We start from the raw sequence: 20,461 nt of genomic DNA, 5'->3' as shown, positions 1-20,461 counted from the left end.
TAAGTCTCTTTCCTCCTCAGACCAGCCATGAGGAACCAGCTCTTTGACAACAGCCAGAACTGAGTCTTTTCTTATTTCTGCTTGTATTTCTCGATACCAAGCTTGTGCAATGGGCAGAAACATTACAGTGCACACCTCTACAATGTCATTAATGGTATCCGTGTCTGTGTACGTCTGACAATATCTGTTCAGGGCATCAGCTACTGTATGTGGAGCTCTTTTTCTTTTTGGTATGTTACTGTCGTGTCAAATATCTTGAGATTCAGGAGCATTTTCTGGAGTATGACGTGAGTGTCAGCTAATCCCTGTCTTCCACACCATAGTTCTTTAAATATTAGTATTATTAGGGGCCAAGCACCGAAGGTGCTGTATCCCCTATTGTATCTGTTATTGTTATTATTATTATTATTATTATTCCTACCCAGGAGTCTATGGCAGCCCATAGAACCATACAAGGGACAAATTTGGAAACGTTGTACACTGATAGGGCAGGGCATGAGTAGCAATCATACCAAATTTAAAAAAATCACTTTTCTTTTGTGCATATCTTTTGAAAAAAATTACAAAATTTGTGTGTGTGTGATTACTCTCCTCTTCATTATTCAAATGAACCCATACATAAAAAAACACCCATTACAGTAGCCGCCATCTTGGATTATGACATTTACAGTTTAAACTTTTAACATCCTTCAAAATTTATCTGATTTGCCCCCAAAATGTCTCAAATTAATCTGCAGACTGAGCTGCTTAAAAGTCTTCTACCCTAAAGACGTTCATACAGTATAAACAGGCATAACATTACACAGGTAGCTCTGAATGCACACCCAGCTTCAACGAACCTGTAATCAGATCAGATTTCAAATGAACAACGTGTAAAGACACTTTAAGACAACCTTGTTCGATATCATTGACCAACACGTCAGTACCGGAATAGTTTTCTTTAGAGAATGGTAGAACACTTTAAAGGATAAATTACTGTGCTGGTATCTCTCAATATTGAAATTGGCTTATCCTCAGACTTATTAGAGAGACACAAAACCAGTCAACAAAAAGGATTCATAAACTGAATCTCTTTAGAGAAGGGCAGTCAGCTACGGTAATCGTCTGTGCAAAAGTGATCAAACTTTTGACATTTGAAACATCTGAGCGGTAGCAGTACATATGGCCTAACCAATTAGCTCACAAATCCCAGATACTCTGTGTGGCAGATCCTATATAAAACCTACTTACATTTTTGTTGGCCCTGAGGTTATCTTCCTTACCCACATTTTGATTTGTATGTAATGTCTAAGCATTAACAATTCAAAGCTACACTCATTATTAACATTACGTATGATTTCCATTCCAAAAGTTACGTTTCTTAAATTTTCTTTTATATTATTTGTACAACTTCTTCCCATTTTTGAAAGCATACTTTTTACATGGCCCAAAATAAATCGTGTATTTGCACACATTGGTATATGTATAAATCCTCTGCCTTGTTTGCTTTTGTTTTTGTGCATATTCCATATTAGAAATGTCCATTGTGTTGATTTTCACGCCTTTACCCTTGAATCTATTTGAAATCCTCAAACTTTTCACATTGTTAAGAGAAAGTTTCTCATATAGTGTGCACTTTCTTCAACATGACAATTTAGTTGGCTAGCCTTTTGCCAACCATTTCATAAAAAGTTTGATCATGTATAAATAAAACCAATATGCATTTGTAACATACAAAAGAAGAACTAAATAAACTAATTTACAGCCATAATGTTAATGAGTAACTTACTATGCACTGTATCCCATGTGAATAAGATCAGTCTAACAGTCAGTTTTAAGCACAATATGTGAGTTCATGAACCTTAACACACGTCCAGGTTTTAGAACGCAGAAGAAAATGATTGCAAGGGAAAATTCAATAGTGGTGAATGGGGGACCAAGGTAAATTTTTGATTGCCCATTTTCTCCAACACCAAAAGAAAAACAGCACTATTACATTTCCACAGCTTTCCAAATAAAGAAAAAAAAAAAACAAATAGTGATAGATTACGACAAAAGATGTCAAATTCATACTGTCACTCTCTCAGCAGCTGTTAGAAACCTAGAAACGAATTTCTTAAAATGAATTCCAGAGTAATATAATACAATGTAGAATGTTATAAATGTTCACTAAATAATACAAAAAATTAAATTACAAATATGAAAATGTTTGGGAGAGTTACACTGCTAAATAAGGCAGAAACACATCATCACAGTCTGTGAAAAGGTTCGATCAACATGGAACAATTCTGTGGCGTTTGTTTGTGTTCTTGTTTCATGTTTTGATTAATCTCTTTTAATTTGTCATATCTTTTATTTTGAAATGTGTGGTTCCACGCTTTGCTTTATAGCACTCATGTTCTCTTGTTCGTTGTCATGTATTGAGGTTACATAGTTTTATGGTTCTTGTTCATTGGTTTTGTCTTCTAGTTTATTCAAGCCTAATTTGAATTGGTTTTAGTCATGTTTCCTGTTTTGTGCATGTAGTCATGTTTTTTTCACCTTTTTCATATTTTTTGGATTAAAATAAAACTCCTCTTGGGTTCCTTATGTATTACATCTATGAGTCCATCTTCTGTGTCTGCTGCCCTACATTAAAGATTAATTCAATTAAGAAGTGTATAAGGAAGTCTATGATAAAATACAGTCTTTGGGGAAATTCCTGCATATAGACAGAAGAGATTTAATTGTTCAGTATTGTTTCCCTTCACGTAGATGCTTTCAAAGGTATCTTTTTAGACATGAAAACAGTGCACTTTAAATATACACTTTCCCGTTGTGCAGCAATATATGTCTTCAATCTAACAATTGCACAATTGCTGTCATATCTTGTGTAGCAGGAACAATCAAGTGCTATTTGCCGTTTGAACATGAAATAACTGATCACAGTTTATAATAAATATTAACACCTGGATTTGTATTCAATAGGATTAGGTCCATCCACCCTCAGAATAAACATGTTCCAGCAGATGAAAGGCAGTATTGTGTGTTGTGTTGTGTTTGACTACACAGTAGAATTCTATAAGTGTAGATCTAACGTTCAGATCCAATATCAGCATATGGTCCCCTGTTTAGTTTGTGGTTGCTAGAGAGTTCTGGGAGGTCAAAGTATTATTATTATAATTTTTTAGCACATATGAGCACATGTAACATCCATTTACTTTGCAGATGACCATCCAAAATCATTATTCTAGTTCGACTTTCATTACATTCCCCCAGAGATCGAATAACATTCTTCACGATTAAGGATTCTGTGTCAAACAAAGTGTGAAGTCAGAAAATCAAAGCATTTTTTGTAAGTCGCATCACTTCCTTATGTATTTAGATTAAAAGATGTGAGGTAGACATGAAATGAAGAACAAATAATGCTAGCAGATAGTATCTGTATTCAAACTGTCATACAATACCAACATTTAGGTTGTATAAAACGAATAGGATGGTCAATGTGGTAGTTAAGTGATTTGGATTGTCCCGTTGTGTGATAATGTAAGCAATGTATAGTCGAACATTTCATTTGGGAGATTATTCCGTTAAATCGAATACTGGTCCAAAAAGGCCACTTGAAGTTTTTATGATATTCTGGTTTCTATACATGACTCGGGTCCCTCCCTCAATATCTATTTGAATTTTTTTTTTCTTGTTTCATCATCCGCCAGATCAACCCTAAGTTTGAACAATAATAATAGTGATGCTTGCAACAAATATTGGCTTTACATGTCATTTCTCAAATAGTGTGATTAAGGAAAAAATAAAAAACGCACAGAGAAGTGAAGGGCCTATTTTTATCACAATCAGGTTGTGCTTTTGGGGCGTCACAGGTTTTTTCATATGCAGATATATATAAAGGGTAGTTCCTCTTTGAGCTGTACATTTCCATCGCTATAAACAGGGCCAAATTTCACTTTACATTTGCTCTTTAACCTGAGGGGACGGAAGACATGACGGCCATCAAACTTGTGATCTCCATTGCCCTTCTAGTTTCAGGTATCTGAGATGCTACAGTTGTGAAACTTATAATGTGTTTTTTCATTATCTGCAGCTGAATGCGTGTACTAGTTTTTAAAAAGATTGAACATTAAAATATATACATGTAGCATGACAAGACATGTCACCAGGTATTATTTGTACTATATATCAAAATGATGCAAATTCTATTTTAAAAATGTGACTAACTTTTAGCATAAAATATCTATTAGTTATCACTTCAAACAGACTTCAAAGATTTGCCATATTTGGCAAATTTGAATCTAACAGTTTGCCAAATATCTAACAAATATAGTTTGAATCTAAACACATTTCTCAGCAGTATATCATAATCAGTTTTTGGCTACTGTACATATACATTTAATTCTATGAAAAAAGCTAAACTCATATGCTCAATAACAGTTCACTAGAAGTTTTCAATGAACATGTCAAGTTCAAATCAAGTCATATTGATTTTTGTGTTATCAGTCAATGCACGTTCAGTTGATCCTGGAAGTATGATGAATGTCCTGATGGGTGAGGATGACATTATGGTGAGTTTTTGAATTGTTAAATGCTATCGTTTCTGTTGTCACGTACATGTGTGTGAAATAAGAGGTAACTTGTTCCTGACAGTCTACATTTCAAACACTTTGCTGGTTTTCCTTTCATGTCCGTTCACGTTTGTCTGGAACTCCTCATTTTGTTTGAAATAAACTCAACCACTGGCTGAGCTAAATGCTAATTCTTAAGCATCCTAGATATGTTGTAAAAATCCAGAATACTAATTTACAGACTCCCCCTGCCACATAAATATCATGTATTTACATTTTAAAAAAGTCATAGCTCAGTTTCCAAGATGCTGTTGATTGATAAAAGAAATATAGAAGTTATCATTTTCATTTCCTCAAACCCTTTGAAACACATTGTACACTGCACCTGAAATACACAAGCCACAAACTTTTAAGAGTGCCAAAGATCTCACTTCTCATTTTTGCTGCAGCCTTTTAAGAATGTTTGGATCAGATCTTTTGGCAAATCTTATATTCTCTTAATGAAATAATGGAGGCTGTGCCTTGTATGTTTACAAGGTGGTCACCTGTTTTTTATCAGTCAAGCACTGCACAAAAAATAAATATGTTATGTATAGTATATATTATGTATTTTTTTTACTCCAGTAAAAATATACATATTTTAAACTAGATACATTTATGCTAAATTGCATAAGATATTAAGACTTATTCTCAGAGAATATATCTTAAGTTTTAAAGATGCATTATTTGTATTTGTTTTTATTTTTCGTGTTTAAAGCATACATCTAATAAAAGTCAGTGAGGTATTAACCTCACTGTATTATACATTATGAAGTTGTTTTATATTACACAATTTACCTTGTCAAGTAAATTATCTTGCTTTAAGGATGTTTAGATATTTGACTGATTCATTGAATAATGTATATTTTGTGGTTCTCTCTGTAGAGAGGTGACATGTGTCAGGACTGCACTCAGATTTTTGAGCTCCTGAAGGATCTAATGTCCAAAGAAGACTTTCAGGTAGAACCAGAGCACACATATGCAGACAGATGCTTTATAGTGAATAATTGTTTGTCCCCTTAACCTATGTCTGAGATGTGGTGTTTTACATTTGTCTAGGAGAAATTGATTCAGGTGAGATTGCTTTTAACATCGCACTGAATTACAGGGTTTATTAGTGAATTGACAATCGTTCTTAAAATCTTTTGAGGTGGAAAATTATCTGTAAATTATTGCAGCTTTTCATGTTTCAGATTTGCATGATATGCTGGATGATTTAAAGAACTATTGAAAAAAAATCAAGGAAGTTGAAGTAAAAAGCAGAAGTGGATTGCTTGCTTTTGAACCTTCTGTGGGCTGGTGTGGTGTGGTCACTTTTTCATCTTTCACACTTTATCTGCCTGATGAACTTTCCCACACTTGGTCTAAAGATCCTATATAAAACTTACATTTTTGTTGGCCCTGAGGTTATCTTCCTTACCCACATTTTGATTTGTATGTAATGTCTAAGCATTAAATTGTATGCTCTTAATCAGAGTAGCAAGTCAATGCATTTCTTCATCTGCCCTTTTCAGGCCAAACTAGCTTCCACTCTTGAGCGCCTGTGTGATAAACTGCCTGCACAAGCCACCAAAATCTGCCACGATGAGGTGGAAAAGACCCTTCCTCTGGCCATCAGCTTTCTTACCAACATGATGGTATATAATTCACACCTTCGTAGTTATAATTAAGCAATACGGTTCGGGAGACTGTGCTTTATTGTGAATAATTAAGGGGTGTTATCACTTTTATTACTTTAAAGGAATAATTCAGGTTCAATTCAAGTTGAGCTCAATCGACAGCATTTGTGGCATAATGTTGATTAACACAAAATGTAATTTCAACTTTTTCTTTTTTAAGTAAAGGAGTGTTAAATAAAGGTGGCATCCAAAATGTGCATTGCAGTGCTGTGTATGAGGACCGGGTGTGCAATAATTTTGGAAAAGCCTCTTTCTTACACTTGTGATATTAATACAGTAATACAAATGTTAGCGGAATACATTCATTTTTATTATTGAAAAGCGTCATACAAACAATAGTGAAATTAAGATATTCATATCAGTCAATCAGTTTCTCAATCGCCACTGAAACTCCTTTCAGACATATGAAAACATCTTGTATTAAATACTATAGTGCTCTAACAAGATGTTGAGATGATATTGTCACATGCCTCAAATGATCTGTCAATAAGATATGTAAGAACCAGTTTCACAGTTTGATGAGAGACAATTTCAGTAGTTGATAAGAGCGTTTTTCACTGGAAAAGGAAGCTGTGTCCCCACTTCTTTTTGAATTTTGCTTGTGTGCACCACAGTTGGTCAGGAATTGGCTGGTTAGTAGTTATACCTGTTTGTCAGCCCCTGCTGGTAGATGCTGGAACTACAACCATGATGGCAAAAAAAGTATTTTTCTCCAATGACAGCCATTTAAAAGTTGCCACGATTTCTGATAAAATACGTTTTTAATAAGAAAGATTTGTATCGCTCTGACGGCAGCATGTCATTACAGTTATTTATTTAAAAAAGATGTTATCCCCATTTCTTCCAATTTGGAAAGCCCAATTCCCACTACTTAGTAGGTCCTCGTGGTGGTGCGGTTCCTCTCCTCAGTCCTGGTGGCAGAGGACAAGTCTCAGTTGCCTCCACTTCATGTGATAAGATGCAGTCAATCCGTGCATCTTATCACCTGGCTTGCTGTGCATGACACAGCAGAGACTCACAGCATGTGGAGGCTCATGCTACTCTCTGCGATCAACGCACAACTCACCACGTGACCCATTGAGAGCGAGATCCATTAATTGAAACCACGAGGATGTTACCCCATGTGACTCTACCCTCCCTAGCAACCGGGCCAATTTGATTGCTTAGGAGACCTGGCTGGAGTCACTCAGCACGCCCTGGATTCAAACTCATGACTCCAGGGGTGGTAGTCAGCATCAATATCTACCCAGGCCCCCAGCATTACAGTTTAAATGTACCCTTCACAAAAGTCTTGTGAAAAGGGCCCTTTGTGAAAAAAAAATGACTTTCATAATTTTGTTTGAAACGGCCCTTTGAGTGGCGCCGCCATCCTGAAGTGCCATTCAAGGATGCAAAAATGGCATTTGGAAAAACCCAAGGTTTCTTGAAACCGACATGTGTGCCACTCCAAGGAGCTCTAAAATAACTTGAGAAAGCTATTCATTAGCAATCCCATTCATTTCAATGGCAACTGCTCGGCTACCTGTTTTAAATATGAATATATTATTTTTATCTTGTTTTAAACTTTACTTAAGTTTATTTCAATGAATTCATTTCACTAGCATTTGTAAGAAGGCTTTTCAGCTATTATGGCCTGCACAGCTCCTCATAAACAACGGGATTGTTACGGTGATGATTTTGGCTGTTATTATATTGCTGTATTGACCATTCAGCATCCTGGACCAGACATATCCATTCGCAATGGACCAGACATATCCATTCGCAATCCATTCGTCTTATTCACAGTAGCGCCATATTTAATTTTTTATGGGAATGAAAACAAGGCTGTAGAAGTACCTCAGCATAGCATGCACTGAATAAAGCTGTATGATGTTCCTCTTTATTCAGTGCATGCAACACTGAGGTACTTCAAATTTGAAATTTGTTGTCTACTGATGTATTTTGGAATTATTTGTTTTACTGTTTTAACAGTAGAACCATTTAAAACACTTTAACAACAGTACAACCCATTGAAGAGACAGTCTATCCTCCAAGCACTGTTTTCATTCCCGTCATCATTAAAGATGGCTCTACTCTGATTAAGGTCCATTAGAGGCTCATTTGTTGTCGCCATCTGCTGGACAGTAAGACGTAGCCTAATTTCCAGAAACGGTCACTGAATGAATATTACATTAATTAAAACATGGGCTGCGTTTCCCAACGTAGAGACAATTGGCACCAATGGTTTCTAAGATCTTCTTAGCTTAAAATGCTTTCGGGAAATGCAGCCCAACGATGAATCAAAATCCCACCACCATTTGGAACACCGCGAACACAGACAAGTATAGTGATTCAAAAAGTGAAGCGTCCATGTCCGGACCAGAACTAACAGCTGTATAATGTGCATTGATCCATGTAGAATTGTGTGCACTAAACTAGAACTGTGCATACAGTCCACAAACCACCCTGATAGCACACGTTCATCACCCTGACGTCTATTTTTCTGGAAGATTTTGTATTTTTTTAGGTTGTTTGCTTGCTCATCTGTAATACGTCTATAAGACGTTTCCCCTCGATGCTATTGACACATTTATGATATAGAAGGTTTGAAAATCTAATCATGATGTTTAGTAGATGTTAATAAGATTGTGATGTTTTCAGATTAAACGTTCTTTAACAGACGTATGTGTGCTATCTAGGAATATATATTAAACTCCTAGAACATTGAAATGGTAGTGACCCCATGTGACATACATCCCAAACCAGAAATGTTTCAGAATCTTTTCCAGCAAAGAAACTGGTTGTGTATATTACATTGCTAAACCCATCTGTCTTCATCAACACATTATTTTACTGCAGAAACCAGAGGAAATCTGTACTTATCTTGGGTTGTGTGGCGGTCGTGACAATGGCATGATGAGAGAACTGTTGCTGAACCACATCTACAAAACTGTATCAGTGCCAACTATGAAGGTTCCATTGAAAGAAAATGATTTAGATGTTTGAGGTTTGGCTAGTTGTGGGTTCTGCACAGATGACCGAGATTTTCTCCTCTCTCAACACAGCTCGAGTGGTCTGTTCAGTGTTCAGTCTGCACATACATTGTGAGAACAGTAGAGTATCTGTTTCCCAAAGAGAAGGCTCAGGTGACACTCAGAACATTACACACAGTACATACAAATCCAAATATAATTTAATTTAAAAAATAGAAATCCTGATTGCCATTGTTTTGTGTTTTTGTCCCATACAGAGTGTCATAACTACCCTACTGGAGAGTTTGTGCACTGAGTTTCCAACTCTGGTTCAGTCACAGTGCAATAATATAGTTGAACAATACGTACAATTGTTGATTGACATGTTAGTGAACAGCAGCTCTCCAAACTTTATATGCAAACTTCTGAGTTTTTGTGAAATACTAGAAATCCCTTTCAAAGGTTAGAGTTCAGTCATTAGCTCATTTTGTAGTTAAAGGTGCACTCTGTAATTTTCTTTCATTATTAGTTTTACCTCCTAAAGTACTTTTGAAAACATGTTTAAAATCATGTACACTCACGTGAGATGTAAATATCAGTAGCCTAAAAAAAGCTCTGTTATATTACATTAGCAGGCCTTGAAATCACATGACAAGCCAAATATGACTTATTTTAACTTGAAAGCCCCTGTTTATTCTATTATCGTTCATTTTCGCTCACCGATTGAATTAATCATGGCTCACTGCAAATAGCACATCTCTGGGTCATTGACAAATGTGGTGCAAGAAGTTGTCTGTGGTTATAAAAATTATATATCTTATAAAACTCTAGTTAAAAACACACGTGTCAAGTCTGTTGAAAATATTTGTCCATGTTGGTTTTACACATTTTTGCATTTATATTTACATTTACTACAAAAACAAATTGTTGTAACCATGAAGTAAAAAGTATAAACTTCCTTAATCATTAATTTAAAAAAAAAGTTTTGAAAATTGTCTTGGTATTTTTATTTTTTTAGACAAAGAGTTTTCTTGGGGTTACTCCATTTGACCTGAACAATGTGCCTTTTCTTAAAAATGTCAAATATCTGATGAAAATAAATAAATAAACATTACACACAATCACGAGAATCTAAAGGTGTCTTCAGTTTTTTTTTTTGACACGACCAAATATGAATCATAAAAATGCTTCACTGCTTTATTTTTTTTAATAATAATAAAAAAAGATTATTCCAAACTACTTCTGCCAGCATTTCTTTTCTATTCTTTTCTTAAGTTTTAAAGTTTTTATTGCGATTTTTTTTTGTTTTACTGTCTCTGGATAGTTACACCAACTCCCATTGGTGTAATGACATTACATTACATCATTTACCCTTCTACGCTGGCCTCTGCAACCAAAACACAATTGCTTTTGCATGATGCTGGATTCAGGTGTCAGTATAAGGCCAATATGACAGCCATATTTGGCCAGCGCAACATAAACAAAAATGACTGAGTGCATCTTTAAGTCTTTTGCTTCTGTGACAAATTCTAAAACATTTTGTAGCATTTCTTTGCATTCCATCCAAAGATGTTTATGTATTCCTCTGTCTTTCTAACAGCAGAACGTGTGCTTTCTGATTGTGATTCTTGTCTTACGCTGGCCATTCTCACACATATGCACCTGGGCTCCAATGCCACCAAGAGCCAGACAGCCTCCTTCCTTGACTCTGTCTGCCAGCTGCACCTCACTGCAATGCCAAAGGTAAACCTGCTCCCTTGACATGAACCTACTCTGTTCAATTATTGACTCCTTGGAGACCTTTGTTTGTAAAGTTGTTATAATTTGTACTTCTCATCTAGTGCCAGATCTACACACAGCGTCATGGAAACCATCTCAGCATGTTTCTGGGCAAAGAACAGGGGGCACTGGATGTATGCAAGGTATAAACAAGATTAGTTTTTTGCAGTACTCACCAACACAATGCAAGTGGGTTGTGGGTGGTTGCCAGAACATTCCTATGAAGGCATTCAGAGTGGTGTTTAGTGTGTTGCTATGCAGTTGCTAGGGTGTTATGGGTGGTTACTTTCTTAAAAATGCAAGTCTCTATGATATTCTGGTTCCTAGCTATAGCTTGCATTCCCTGGATTTATTTATTTATTTATTTTTTGCCTGAACTTGCTTAAAAAAAGATTTGAGGTATTGGAGTGGTTGTGGCATAGTGGGCTAAAGCACATAACTGTTAATCAGAAGGTTGCTGGTTCGATCCCCACTGCCACCACCATTGTGCAAGGCACTCAACTCCAGGTTGCTCCGGGGGGATTGTCCCTGTAATAAGTGCACTGTAAGTTGCTTTGGATAAAAGCATCTGCCAAATGCATAAATGTAAATGTTGTTCATGTTTGTATCCCTAACCCTTAGTATGAACAATAGTAAGTGATGCATCCATTAGCAGGCAGTTGTGTCTGGTACTACCGAAGTCCTCCAGCTGATGGCTCTATTGTATTGATAATTTAACAGTGCAACATCAATTCAATGCATTCAATTCAAATCGAATTTCTAATTAGTAATTTTAAGCTAACTCAATTTATAGTTTGAGGAAGATATGTTTAAATCAGTTATTTTACTGTTTTCTGGACCTTTTAGAGGGCCAATCTTTGTGTAGCTCCAGACAAGGAGCTGGTCATGGCAGGTGACCCCTGCAGTTCCGGCCCAAACTACCGCTGTAAGGATCTCCAGACTGCTCTAGAGTGTGGGGTGAGTGCCCTGATATTTATACCTCTAACCTTTATATATATATATATATATATATATATATATATATATATATATATATATATATTGCATATATGTTGAATGCTCTTAGCAAATATCAGTTTTCTGCTTTAAAATTAATGGGGGTGTCAAACACCAGAAATTATGAAAAAGCACCATAAAAGTATTATAATAGCAGTCCATGTGACTTTTGAGCCCATATTATGTCCATATAAAAGCAATATTGCTTTGGAAAATCAAAAATGAATTGTTCATGTACTTGGCGTCAATCATGGTCCAAATGTTTCTAGAGGCACCATATTTGATTGTGCACAAACATAAATGAGATTTGCTACAGGTGAAGGCAAGATTATCAATGAATAATGGTTTAAATTGAAGTCTGTTCTTCACACAAAGCTATCATTTGGCATTAGAAAACCTTTAATGTGGTTCACAAGTCCTATGGACTGCTTTTATGATATTTTTATGGTGTCTCCTTTTGAGTTCCAGAATGGAACAACATAGTTTGAGTAAATTATGAACCAGATTGTTTTTTTATTGAATTTTATTAACTCTTACAGGCAGTTTCCTTCTGTCAGATGAATGTGTGGGGATGAATCGATTTTTCTGCCATCCATATTAATGGTAAATTTTAACCTGTTTGCCAAATGTTAAACATTTGTCACTAAATGTATAATCCTGTTATGTGCTAAGCATGTTTTCGTATACTGCTCCTTTCTTTACATAAATTCATCCAGCTTATTCTAGTTTTAGATACTTTATCTACACAGATAGCGACTTCTTTTCTTATCACAACCCATATATGTTTAGTGTGCCTTATCAATATCAAATATAAGTGAGTTTTTTTTTCAACATGAACATTTGAACTTACAAACATAGTATATACATCATCTTATTGACCAGTTTTCGAGTGTTGAAATAATGTTTTTTTTTTCTTTTTTTTTCCAGTGGTACAATCAAAGGTGAAAGATTCCAAACAGGCATTATTTCAAGATTCAACAGCCTCTCTGCATGCTGTAGCAAGTTGTGTATCAACATTGTATATTAAAGACTCTTGACCCTTTGAATTTTTCCACAAAATGTTCCTATTTTCCCAATCTTTTCTGAGTTATATTTGTGTTTCAAGGATAATATCTTCAGTAAACAAGATAAAATAGAACAGACCTGTTATAAAACCATGTTATTTTAACAAAAAGTTCAAACTATTGCTCATGCAGCATCACTGATCTTACGATAATTTGCAGCATTGTGCAAGCCAATATAAGATTGATAAAAAGGTCAATTCAAAGTAACTGTTCATTATAAATATTAACTAGAATATGAATAAAATATTACTTTGGGAGGGATGACAAATATATATAGATGATAACATGCATTTTAAAACTAAAATGGCACAATTTTGTTTTAGAAGTTCATACCCCTTATATTGTACAAATATTTTGCATGGTAACCAGTTTCCTTCAAATTATCATAATTGCTACAGTTATTGATATTACATATGGTATTAGCTACCAGTGTCATCAAAAAAAGGAAAATAAATTAAAATTACAGAATGACTCAGAAAGCTTCCACTGTTTAAAGAACATCCCATATTTATTTGTCATTGATTTAACATTAACTTTATTTTGGCCTAAACTTTGGTTTCCATGGTCAGTTATTCTACAGGATATGTTTAGCTCATGATGCTGTAGATGTGGAAATCCTGTTATGATCAATTGCAGAGGATCCATCTTGGCCTTTAGCTCTTTGAAATTGCTTTCATATCTCTTAAAATATCTGCTTTACAAACAAACATCTATAGATTTAACAAAACAAATCAGGTTTTATGGTATTGTGTCAGCATATGCAGTACTTCCTCCCACTTTTATTACTTAAACACATTCCCTTAAAACTGCCACCACTTGGCGGAATCATCCTGCACTCCCCTGCAAGGCCTGTAGGACGACGACATCGCTGACAGCGAAAGCCTACAGGGCCTCCGCCCTGCATGCTATGGCCCTCCTGCAAGTTCACCAGGCCAAGGCACCAAAAGATCTGCATGTGGGTAGACCTGATCCTGATGTGCCTCAGCTACAGACCTTGCCCTCCGGGCCACGAAGGTCACAGCGCGGGCACTCAGACAGGTGATGGCCACCCTTGTGGTCCAGGAATGTCACCTGTGGCTGAACTTGGTATTCTTGCGCAGCCCCGGTGCCAGCTGTATGCCAACGCATCTGTCCCGAGGGGACTTGCCTCCAACCTGATGGATGGAGTACAAACAGAATCCTTGGTTTCCGTTTTTTCATTTGCCGCACCCCCTTCGGGCTGCGGTACCCACTTTGTCAATAAAAGAGCGATTTCTTCATTAACTGGGTCACCTAGCCAGTGCCCGCAAAAGCCGTTCTCACAGCACCCCGGCAACAGAACCTTACATGAGAAGTGGGACTCTGGACGTAGAAACTTCACCTCCTCGTCCACATCTGTACAGTGTTCACAACCCCGGCTGGCCGGATCTGACACGTCCAGAGGACGCCTCACTAGGACGTCCTTCTCAGTCACTAACCCGCCACCTACCGGGCAAGGTAAGTGCCTTGAGTTCGCTCTCAGCACACATGCCTCAGGTCGCAACTTTGCCTCCCAACGCAACACAACCTGCTCCCCATGTCAAAAACGATTGTCCCTTAAGTGCCCCTCGCGCAGAGCTTGGACGCATGGCTTACGCTTTCCAACCCGTCGTGCTGGTTGGCCAGGACCATCCGGTTCGCAGTGGTAGACCTGAAGGATGCGTACCCTTTCTACAATTCGTGTTCGAGACCTCTACTTTCTGCAGACAGGAGCCCCCCTGCAGCAGGTGTCCAGGCGAATCGTGGTCACCACAGATGCCTCCAAACAGGGTCGGTTCCTGGTCAGGCCCGCAGCTACGTTGGCACATCAACTGCCTAGAGTTCCTGGCTCTATTTCTTGCCCTGAGGAGGTTTCTACCGCTGATCCAAGGCAAACACATCTTGATCCGTTCAGACAGCACCGTGACGGTAGCATACATAAATCGTCAAGGCGGCATGCGCTCTCGTCATATGTCACAACTCGCCCGCCGTCTCCTCCTTTGGAGTCAGCACTGACTGAGGTCGCTGCACGGCACTCATATCCCTGGCAGCCTCAACAGGACAGCAGACACGCTGTCGCGCCAGGCTCCGTTCAACGGAGGGTGGAGGCTCCATCCCCAGGTGGTTCAGCTGATTTGGGACCGTTATGGCAAAGCACAGGTAGACCTGTTTGTACTCCATCCATCAGGTTGGAGGCAAGTCCCCTCGGGACAGATGCGTTGGCATACAGCTGGCACCGGGGCTGCGCAAGTACGCATCATCCTGCTCAAGGATTCTCCATCGCATTGGCCTATCAGACCCAGGCCGTGCCCGCCCTCTTGCGGGTTCGAGCACACTCTACAAGATGTGTGGCATCCTCGTGGGCACTGGCCAAAGACACATTTCTAGCCATCTGTAGAGCAGAGGGCTGGACGACACCCAATACCTTTGCGAGATTCTACAATGTCCAGGTTGAGTCGGTTTTGGGTTGACGACTGGCCGGGTGTACTGCTTGCGCTGGCGCCTTTTCCCTCCACTGAGGCGAACATGTGCGCTTTTTCTCCCAGGCGAGTCCACTAAACTCACGCTCCCTGGATGTCTTTCCTCCCTAGCCCTCTGGTTCGCGAATTCAGTGGAGGAATTCCCGACCAGACTCACTACGGGTACTAACTACTCTGTACTGGAATAGGTGCTCCACAAGGTTTGGCCATCACAGATTAATTCCCCTGTGCATATTTTTCATGGTACGGTCCCCCTGCCGGCGGACCCGCATCTCTATGGGCAGCCCCCTCTGACCCCCAGTCTCTATGTCTGTAGCAACTCCTCACTCGCTATGTAGGATCTACCACCGTGCCTCTTCCACATGGGGCCTGAAAGCCCATGTGACGTATTCGCCGCATTTAACCTCCCTCCAGCCTGGGCAGGATGTGGTCTCCGTGGGGTCTTTGGAAAAGAACGGCTTCTCTGATGCGTGCTATAGCATTAAATGGCCCCAGCCGCATCTATCCCCATTCCCTGATGGAGGGAACGAGACGTTGTGTCCCCCTTGCCACAACACTGTACCAAGCCACTGTGATTACCAAACCTTATTCTTGGCTCCTCAGTGCAGAACCTGACTGAACAGATGCACAATCCCTGCCTTTTATACCCGTATGTCCAGGGGCGGGACATGCAAATTCTGTTTGCCAATTAGGCATTGGCCTTTTTCATATTCAGAGGTATCCGAGGCTCCCGAAAGAAGCCCCTTGTGTCACTACAATTGACACAACGTCTCGTTCCCTCCATCAGGGAATGGGGGTTACACTAGTAACCTAGACATTGTGTCTGTTAGAATGAATGGGTATCTTTTGAAAAGGTGTTCAGAGAATATTCTCTCTTAAAACTCTCCAAGTAAAATCACAGTTTTGAACAATTACTGTATGTGACTTTGTTGACACGTGAACCTCTCTCCTGGTATTTGATCTGATTCAAGATTTCATCTGTAATTTTGACTCCAGTAACACTACTTTTCAAAACATTGACTGTTCACAGTATGGCATACAACCAGGGGAAAAGACATTTTCCTAATGAAAATATTTTCATTCATAAAATTAAATACACCGTTTTCATAACATAATACATCATGACTAGAAATGCAAGATGTGACATGATTGAATCTGGCAGGTTCTGCCTTGACATGTGATGTTTGCTTTGTGGTTTTCCACTGAAGTGAATCTCGTGATTTGCATAATTTTCTGATTAATGTTTCAAGTATTCCAACATCTTAAGGAATGTTGTTACATCATCTAGGGTTTCTGCAGGTTTTATGAAGCTAAATTTAAGACTTTTTAAAGACCTTTTTAAAACCAACTAAAGAAAATGTATGGAATCAATGTGTGTGGGATCATAAAAAGTGCATTTTGTTTTTATTTAGTACTGCCCCAAAGAATCTTTTTGACATAACACACCTATATATTCCATATACACATATATTCCACACAACAAAATAGTAACTGAATTTACACACATGATCCTGTTAAGTTTACATTCCCTTGGTTTCTAATATAGTGTGTTGCTTTCTCGATGATCAATGACTGTTTGTGTAATAATTGTTCATGAATCCCTGCTTTGTCCTGAGCAGTGAAGATGTCCAATTTTCTTAAGAAAAAACCCCAACTACAGTAAAATTATTTGGTTTCTCTGCATCTTCTGCACATCGGAGTTCTTCCCAAAAGTGGCTATATATGAGGTCCAGATTTTGACAATTGAGGGACTAATACAGAACTATTACAAAAGGTGCAAACAATTATTGATGCTCAAGAAGGCAACATAAGAGGAACCAATGGGTGCAAACTTTTGAACGGGATGGTTTGTGTAAATAAGAGTATTTTGTGTTATGTGGCTTTTGAAGGGCAGTACTACATAATTTTTTTATATATCTTATAGGCTGTTTGTATACATTCTGAAAGAGGTGTGGCAACAAAAGTGTTATGCAAACTTCTGCACTTAGTTGTGTAGGCTATATAGTTTGTGAAAATGTATATTTTATTATAGATTTCGATTTTTCACAATTTAACCACATTTTAGCTTTTTTCAATGTACAAATTCACAAAACTACATCATTGTAACCAAAAATTCTAAATACAACCCCCACATCTGAGCATACAAGTGCTTGTACTACGTAAAAAGTGCTGTGTAGCTGTCTAATGCATTGTCTGATTTACCTCAGTGCACATGGGAAAAATACATTACAGGAAAATACTCACTTACATATTCACGTGAAATGGATCGGCTTCTTTCAACTCGTTGTTGAAAACACAATTTTTATTGGTGCATTTCCACTTGAGCCTACTGACAGGATATCAAAGATTGCGCGCCAAGACTATGACGTCATTGCCATGATAGCCAGATACATTTAAGCAGATTTGCAAGAAAGACTAGAAGGAAAGTATCGTCAAATCGCGTGATATAAGCGATTTGATCTGTGATATGCAACTGCTTTCGGGTCCTTGAATAACATGCGAGGACTTTCTGGTGCCACCCTAGGTAGTTAGAGGCCTACGACTGCAAATTGGGAGCGGCGGTACTGAGTCCACTCGTGGCTAATTATTCCATAATTACGCAGATATATCACATGGCCATGTTTTCAAGATCCGTATTAGCCAGACGTTTCCTTTAGAACGTTGGCAGTAACTAATATTCTCTATTTCTGCACTGTAGTAGTATGTACAGGTATATTGTGGGTAATGTCCTATGACCAGCATTTACAGTCTATTATTATTATTTTAATTTTAAGTGAATTAATTTTATGCGGACGGTCTGTGGATTTGAGCTTCTAAAGAGAAATCTCAATTCACTTGTATTTTAAGGACCTACAGAGCAAATATATTTTTCTTGTTTTCTTCAAATGCGTTCTGGTGAAGAAAGAAAGTCATACACACCTGGGATGTGAGGGTGAGAACTTTCATTTTTGGGTGAACACCCTTTAAACCACAAAATTCAGTTGTTAATGATAAACAAAAGACGCAGATTAACCACGACTGCAGTTTAAGCCTATATATATATATATATATATATATATATATATATATATATATCACACACAGGTGAAACTCGAAAAATTAGAATATCGTGCAAAAGTTCATTAATTTCAGTAATTCAACTTAAAAGGTGAAACTAATATATTATATAGACTCATTACAAGCAAAGTAAGATATTTCAAGCCTTTATTTGATATAATTTTGATGATTATGGCTTACAGCTTATGAAAACCCCAAATTCAGAATCTCAGAAAATTAGAATATTACATGAAATCAATAAAAAAAAAAGGATTTTAAATACAGAAATGTCGGCCCTCTGAAAAGTATAATCATGCATATGTACTCAGTACTTGGTTTGGGTCCCTTTTGCATTAATTACTGCCTCAATGCGGCGTGGCATGGATGCTATCAGCCTGTGGCACTGCTGAGAAGTTATGGAAGACCAAGATGCTTCAATAGCGGCCTTCAGCTCTTCTGCATTGTTTGGTCTCATGTCTCTCATCTTTCTCTTGGCAATGCCCCATAGATTCTCTATGGGGTTCAGGTCAGGCGAGTTTGCTGGCCAGTCAAGCACAGTAATACCATGGTCACTGAACCAGGTTTTGGTACTTTTGGCAGTGTGGGCAGGTGCCAAGTCCTGCTGGAAAATGAAGTCAGCATCTCCATAAAGCTTGTCTGCTGAAGGAAGCATGAAGTGCTCTAAAATGTCCCGGTAGACCGCTGCGTTGACTCTGGACTTAATAAAGCACAGTGGACCAACACCAGCCGATGACATGGCTCCCCAAACCAACACAGACTGTGGAAACTTCACACTGGACTTCAAGCATCTTGGATTGTGTGCCTCTCCATTCTTCCTCCAGACTCTGGGACCTTGGTTTCCAAATGAGATGCAAAATTTGCTCTCATCAGAAAAGAGGACTTTGGACCACTGAGCAACAGACCAGTTCTTTTTTCTTTAGCCCAGGTAAGACGTTTGACATTTGAAGCCCATGTCCAGGACCCGTCTGTGTGTGGTGGCTCTTGATGCAGTAACTCCAGCCTCAGTCCACTCCTTGTGAAGCTCCCCACACATTTGAATGGCCTTTTCCTGACAATCCTCTCCAGGCTACGGTCATCCCTGCTGCTTGTGCACCTTTTTCTTCCACACTTTTCCCTTCCACTTAACTTTCTATTAATGTGCTTTGATACAGCACTTTGAGAACATCCAACTTCTTTTGCAATTACCTTTTGAGGCTTTCCCTCCTTGTGGAGGGTGTCAATGATGGTTTTCTGCACAACTGTCAGGTCAGCAGTCTTCCCCATGATTGTGAATTCAACTGAACCAGACTGAGAGACCATTTAAAGGCTCAGGAACCCTTTGCAGATGTTTAGCTGATTAGAGTGTGACACTTTGAGCCTACAATACTGAACCTTTTCACAATATTCTAATTTTCTGAGATTCTGAATTTGGGGTTTTCATAAGCTGTAAGCCATAATCATCAAAATTATATCAAATAAAGGCTTGAAATAGCTTACTTTGCTTGTAATGAGTCTATATAATATATTAGTTTCACCTTTTAAGTTGAATTACTGAAATTAATGAACTTTTGCACGATATTCTAATTTTTCGAGTTTCACCTGTGTGTGTGTATATATATATATATATATATATATATATATATATATATATATATATATATATATATATATACACATACATATACACACACACACACACATATATATACACATATATACACACACAGGTGAAACTCGAAATATACATATATATATATTATGGCTTTTACAACAGTTAAATGGCCAAAAAAGCATTCCCTTTATCTTCAGAAATCTTAATAATGTGTCAGTATTGGTGTCCGAGATCTTGGCCACAGTCCTTTTAATTGCATGAAAAGAAAATGTGATTATCACCCATTCCTACCC

The 20,461-nt window shown here is 38.0% G+C and overlaps 1 protein-coding gene across 2 annotated transcripts; it reads left to right on the top strand.

Annotated features, from left to right (window-relative positions):
• The first annotated feature begins 3,897 nt into the window (after nucleotides 1-3,897).
• On the top strand, nucleotides 3,898-13,505 carry sftpba (surfactant protein Ba). Of its 2 annotated transcripts, none has more exons than XM_052116385.1 (12): nucleotides 3,898-4,002; nucleotides 4,471-4,535; nucleotides 5,460-5,534; nucleotides 6,089-6,211; nucleotides 9,092-9,205; nucleotides 9,298-9,378; nucleotides 9,483-9,666; nucleotides 10,808-10,947; nucleotides 11,046-11,126; nucleotides 11,830-11,940; nucleotides 12,519-12,582; nucleotides 12,907-13,505. In XM_052116385.1, the coding sequence occupies exons 1-11, from the start codon at nucleotides 3,957-3,959 to the stop codon at nucleotides 12,552-12,554; spliced, it is 1,056 nt and encodes a 351-aa protein (XP_051972345.1). In that variant the 5' UTR covers nucleotides 3,898-3,956; the 3' UTR covers nucleotides 12,555-12,582; nucleotides 12,907-13,505. The 2 variants fall into 2 exon arrangements, with proteins under 2 accessions (XP_051972345.1, XP_051972344.1); XM_052116384.1 differs by having other exon boundaries at nucleotides 10,805-10,947.
• The last annotated feature ends 6,956 nt before the right edge of the window (nucleotides 13,506-20,461 follow it).

The sequence above is a fragment of the Xyrauchen texanus genome, chromosome 43 (genome assembly GCF_025860055.1).
Source record: "Xyrauchen texanus isolate HMW12.3.18 chromosome 43, RBS_HiC_50CHRs, whole genome shotgun sequence".
Taxonomy (NCBI): domain Eukaryota; kingdom Metazoa; phylum Chordata; class Actinopteri; order Cypriniformes; family Catostomidae; genus Xyrauchen; species Xyrauchen texanus.
The sequence above is the reverse complement of the archived record's forward strand: the minus strand, read 5'-3'. Positions and strand labels throughout refer to the sequence as shown.

Coding starts and splice junctions, on each gene's coding strand:
- sftpba (XM_052116384.1), top strand. CDS start 3,957: ATGACGGCCATCAAACTTGTGATCTCCATTGCCCTTCTAGTTTCAG. Junction 6,212..9,091: donor GCTTTCTTACCAACATGATG/GTATATAATTCA, acceptor ATTTTACTGCAG/AAACCAGAGGAAATCTGTAC. Junction 9,379..9,482: donor TTCCCAAAGAGAAGGCTCAG/GTGACACTCAGA, acceptor TGTCCCATACAG/AGTGTCATAACTACCCTACT.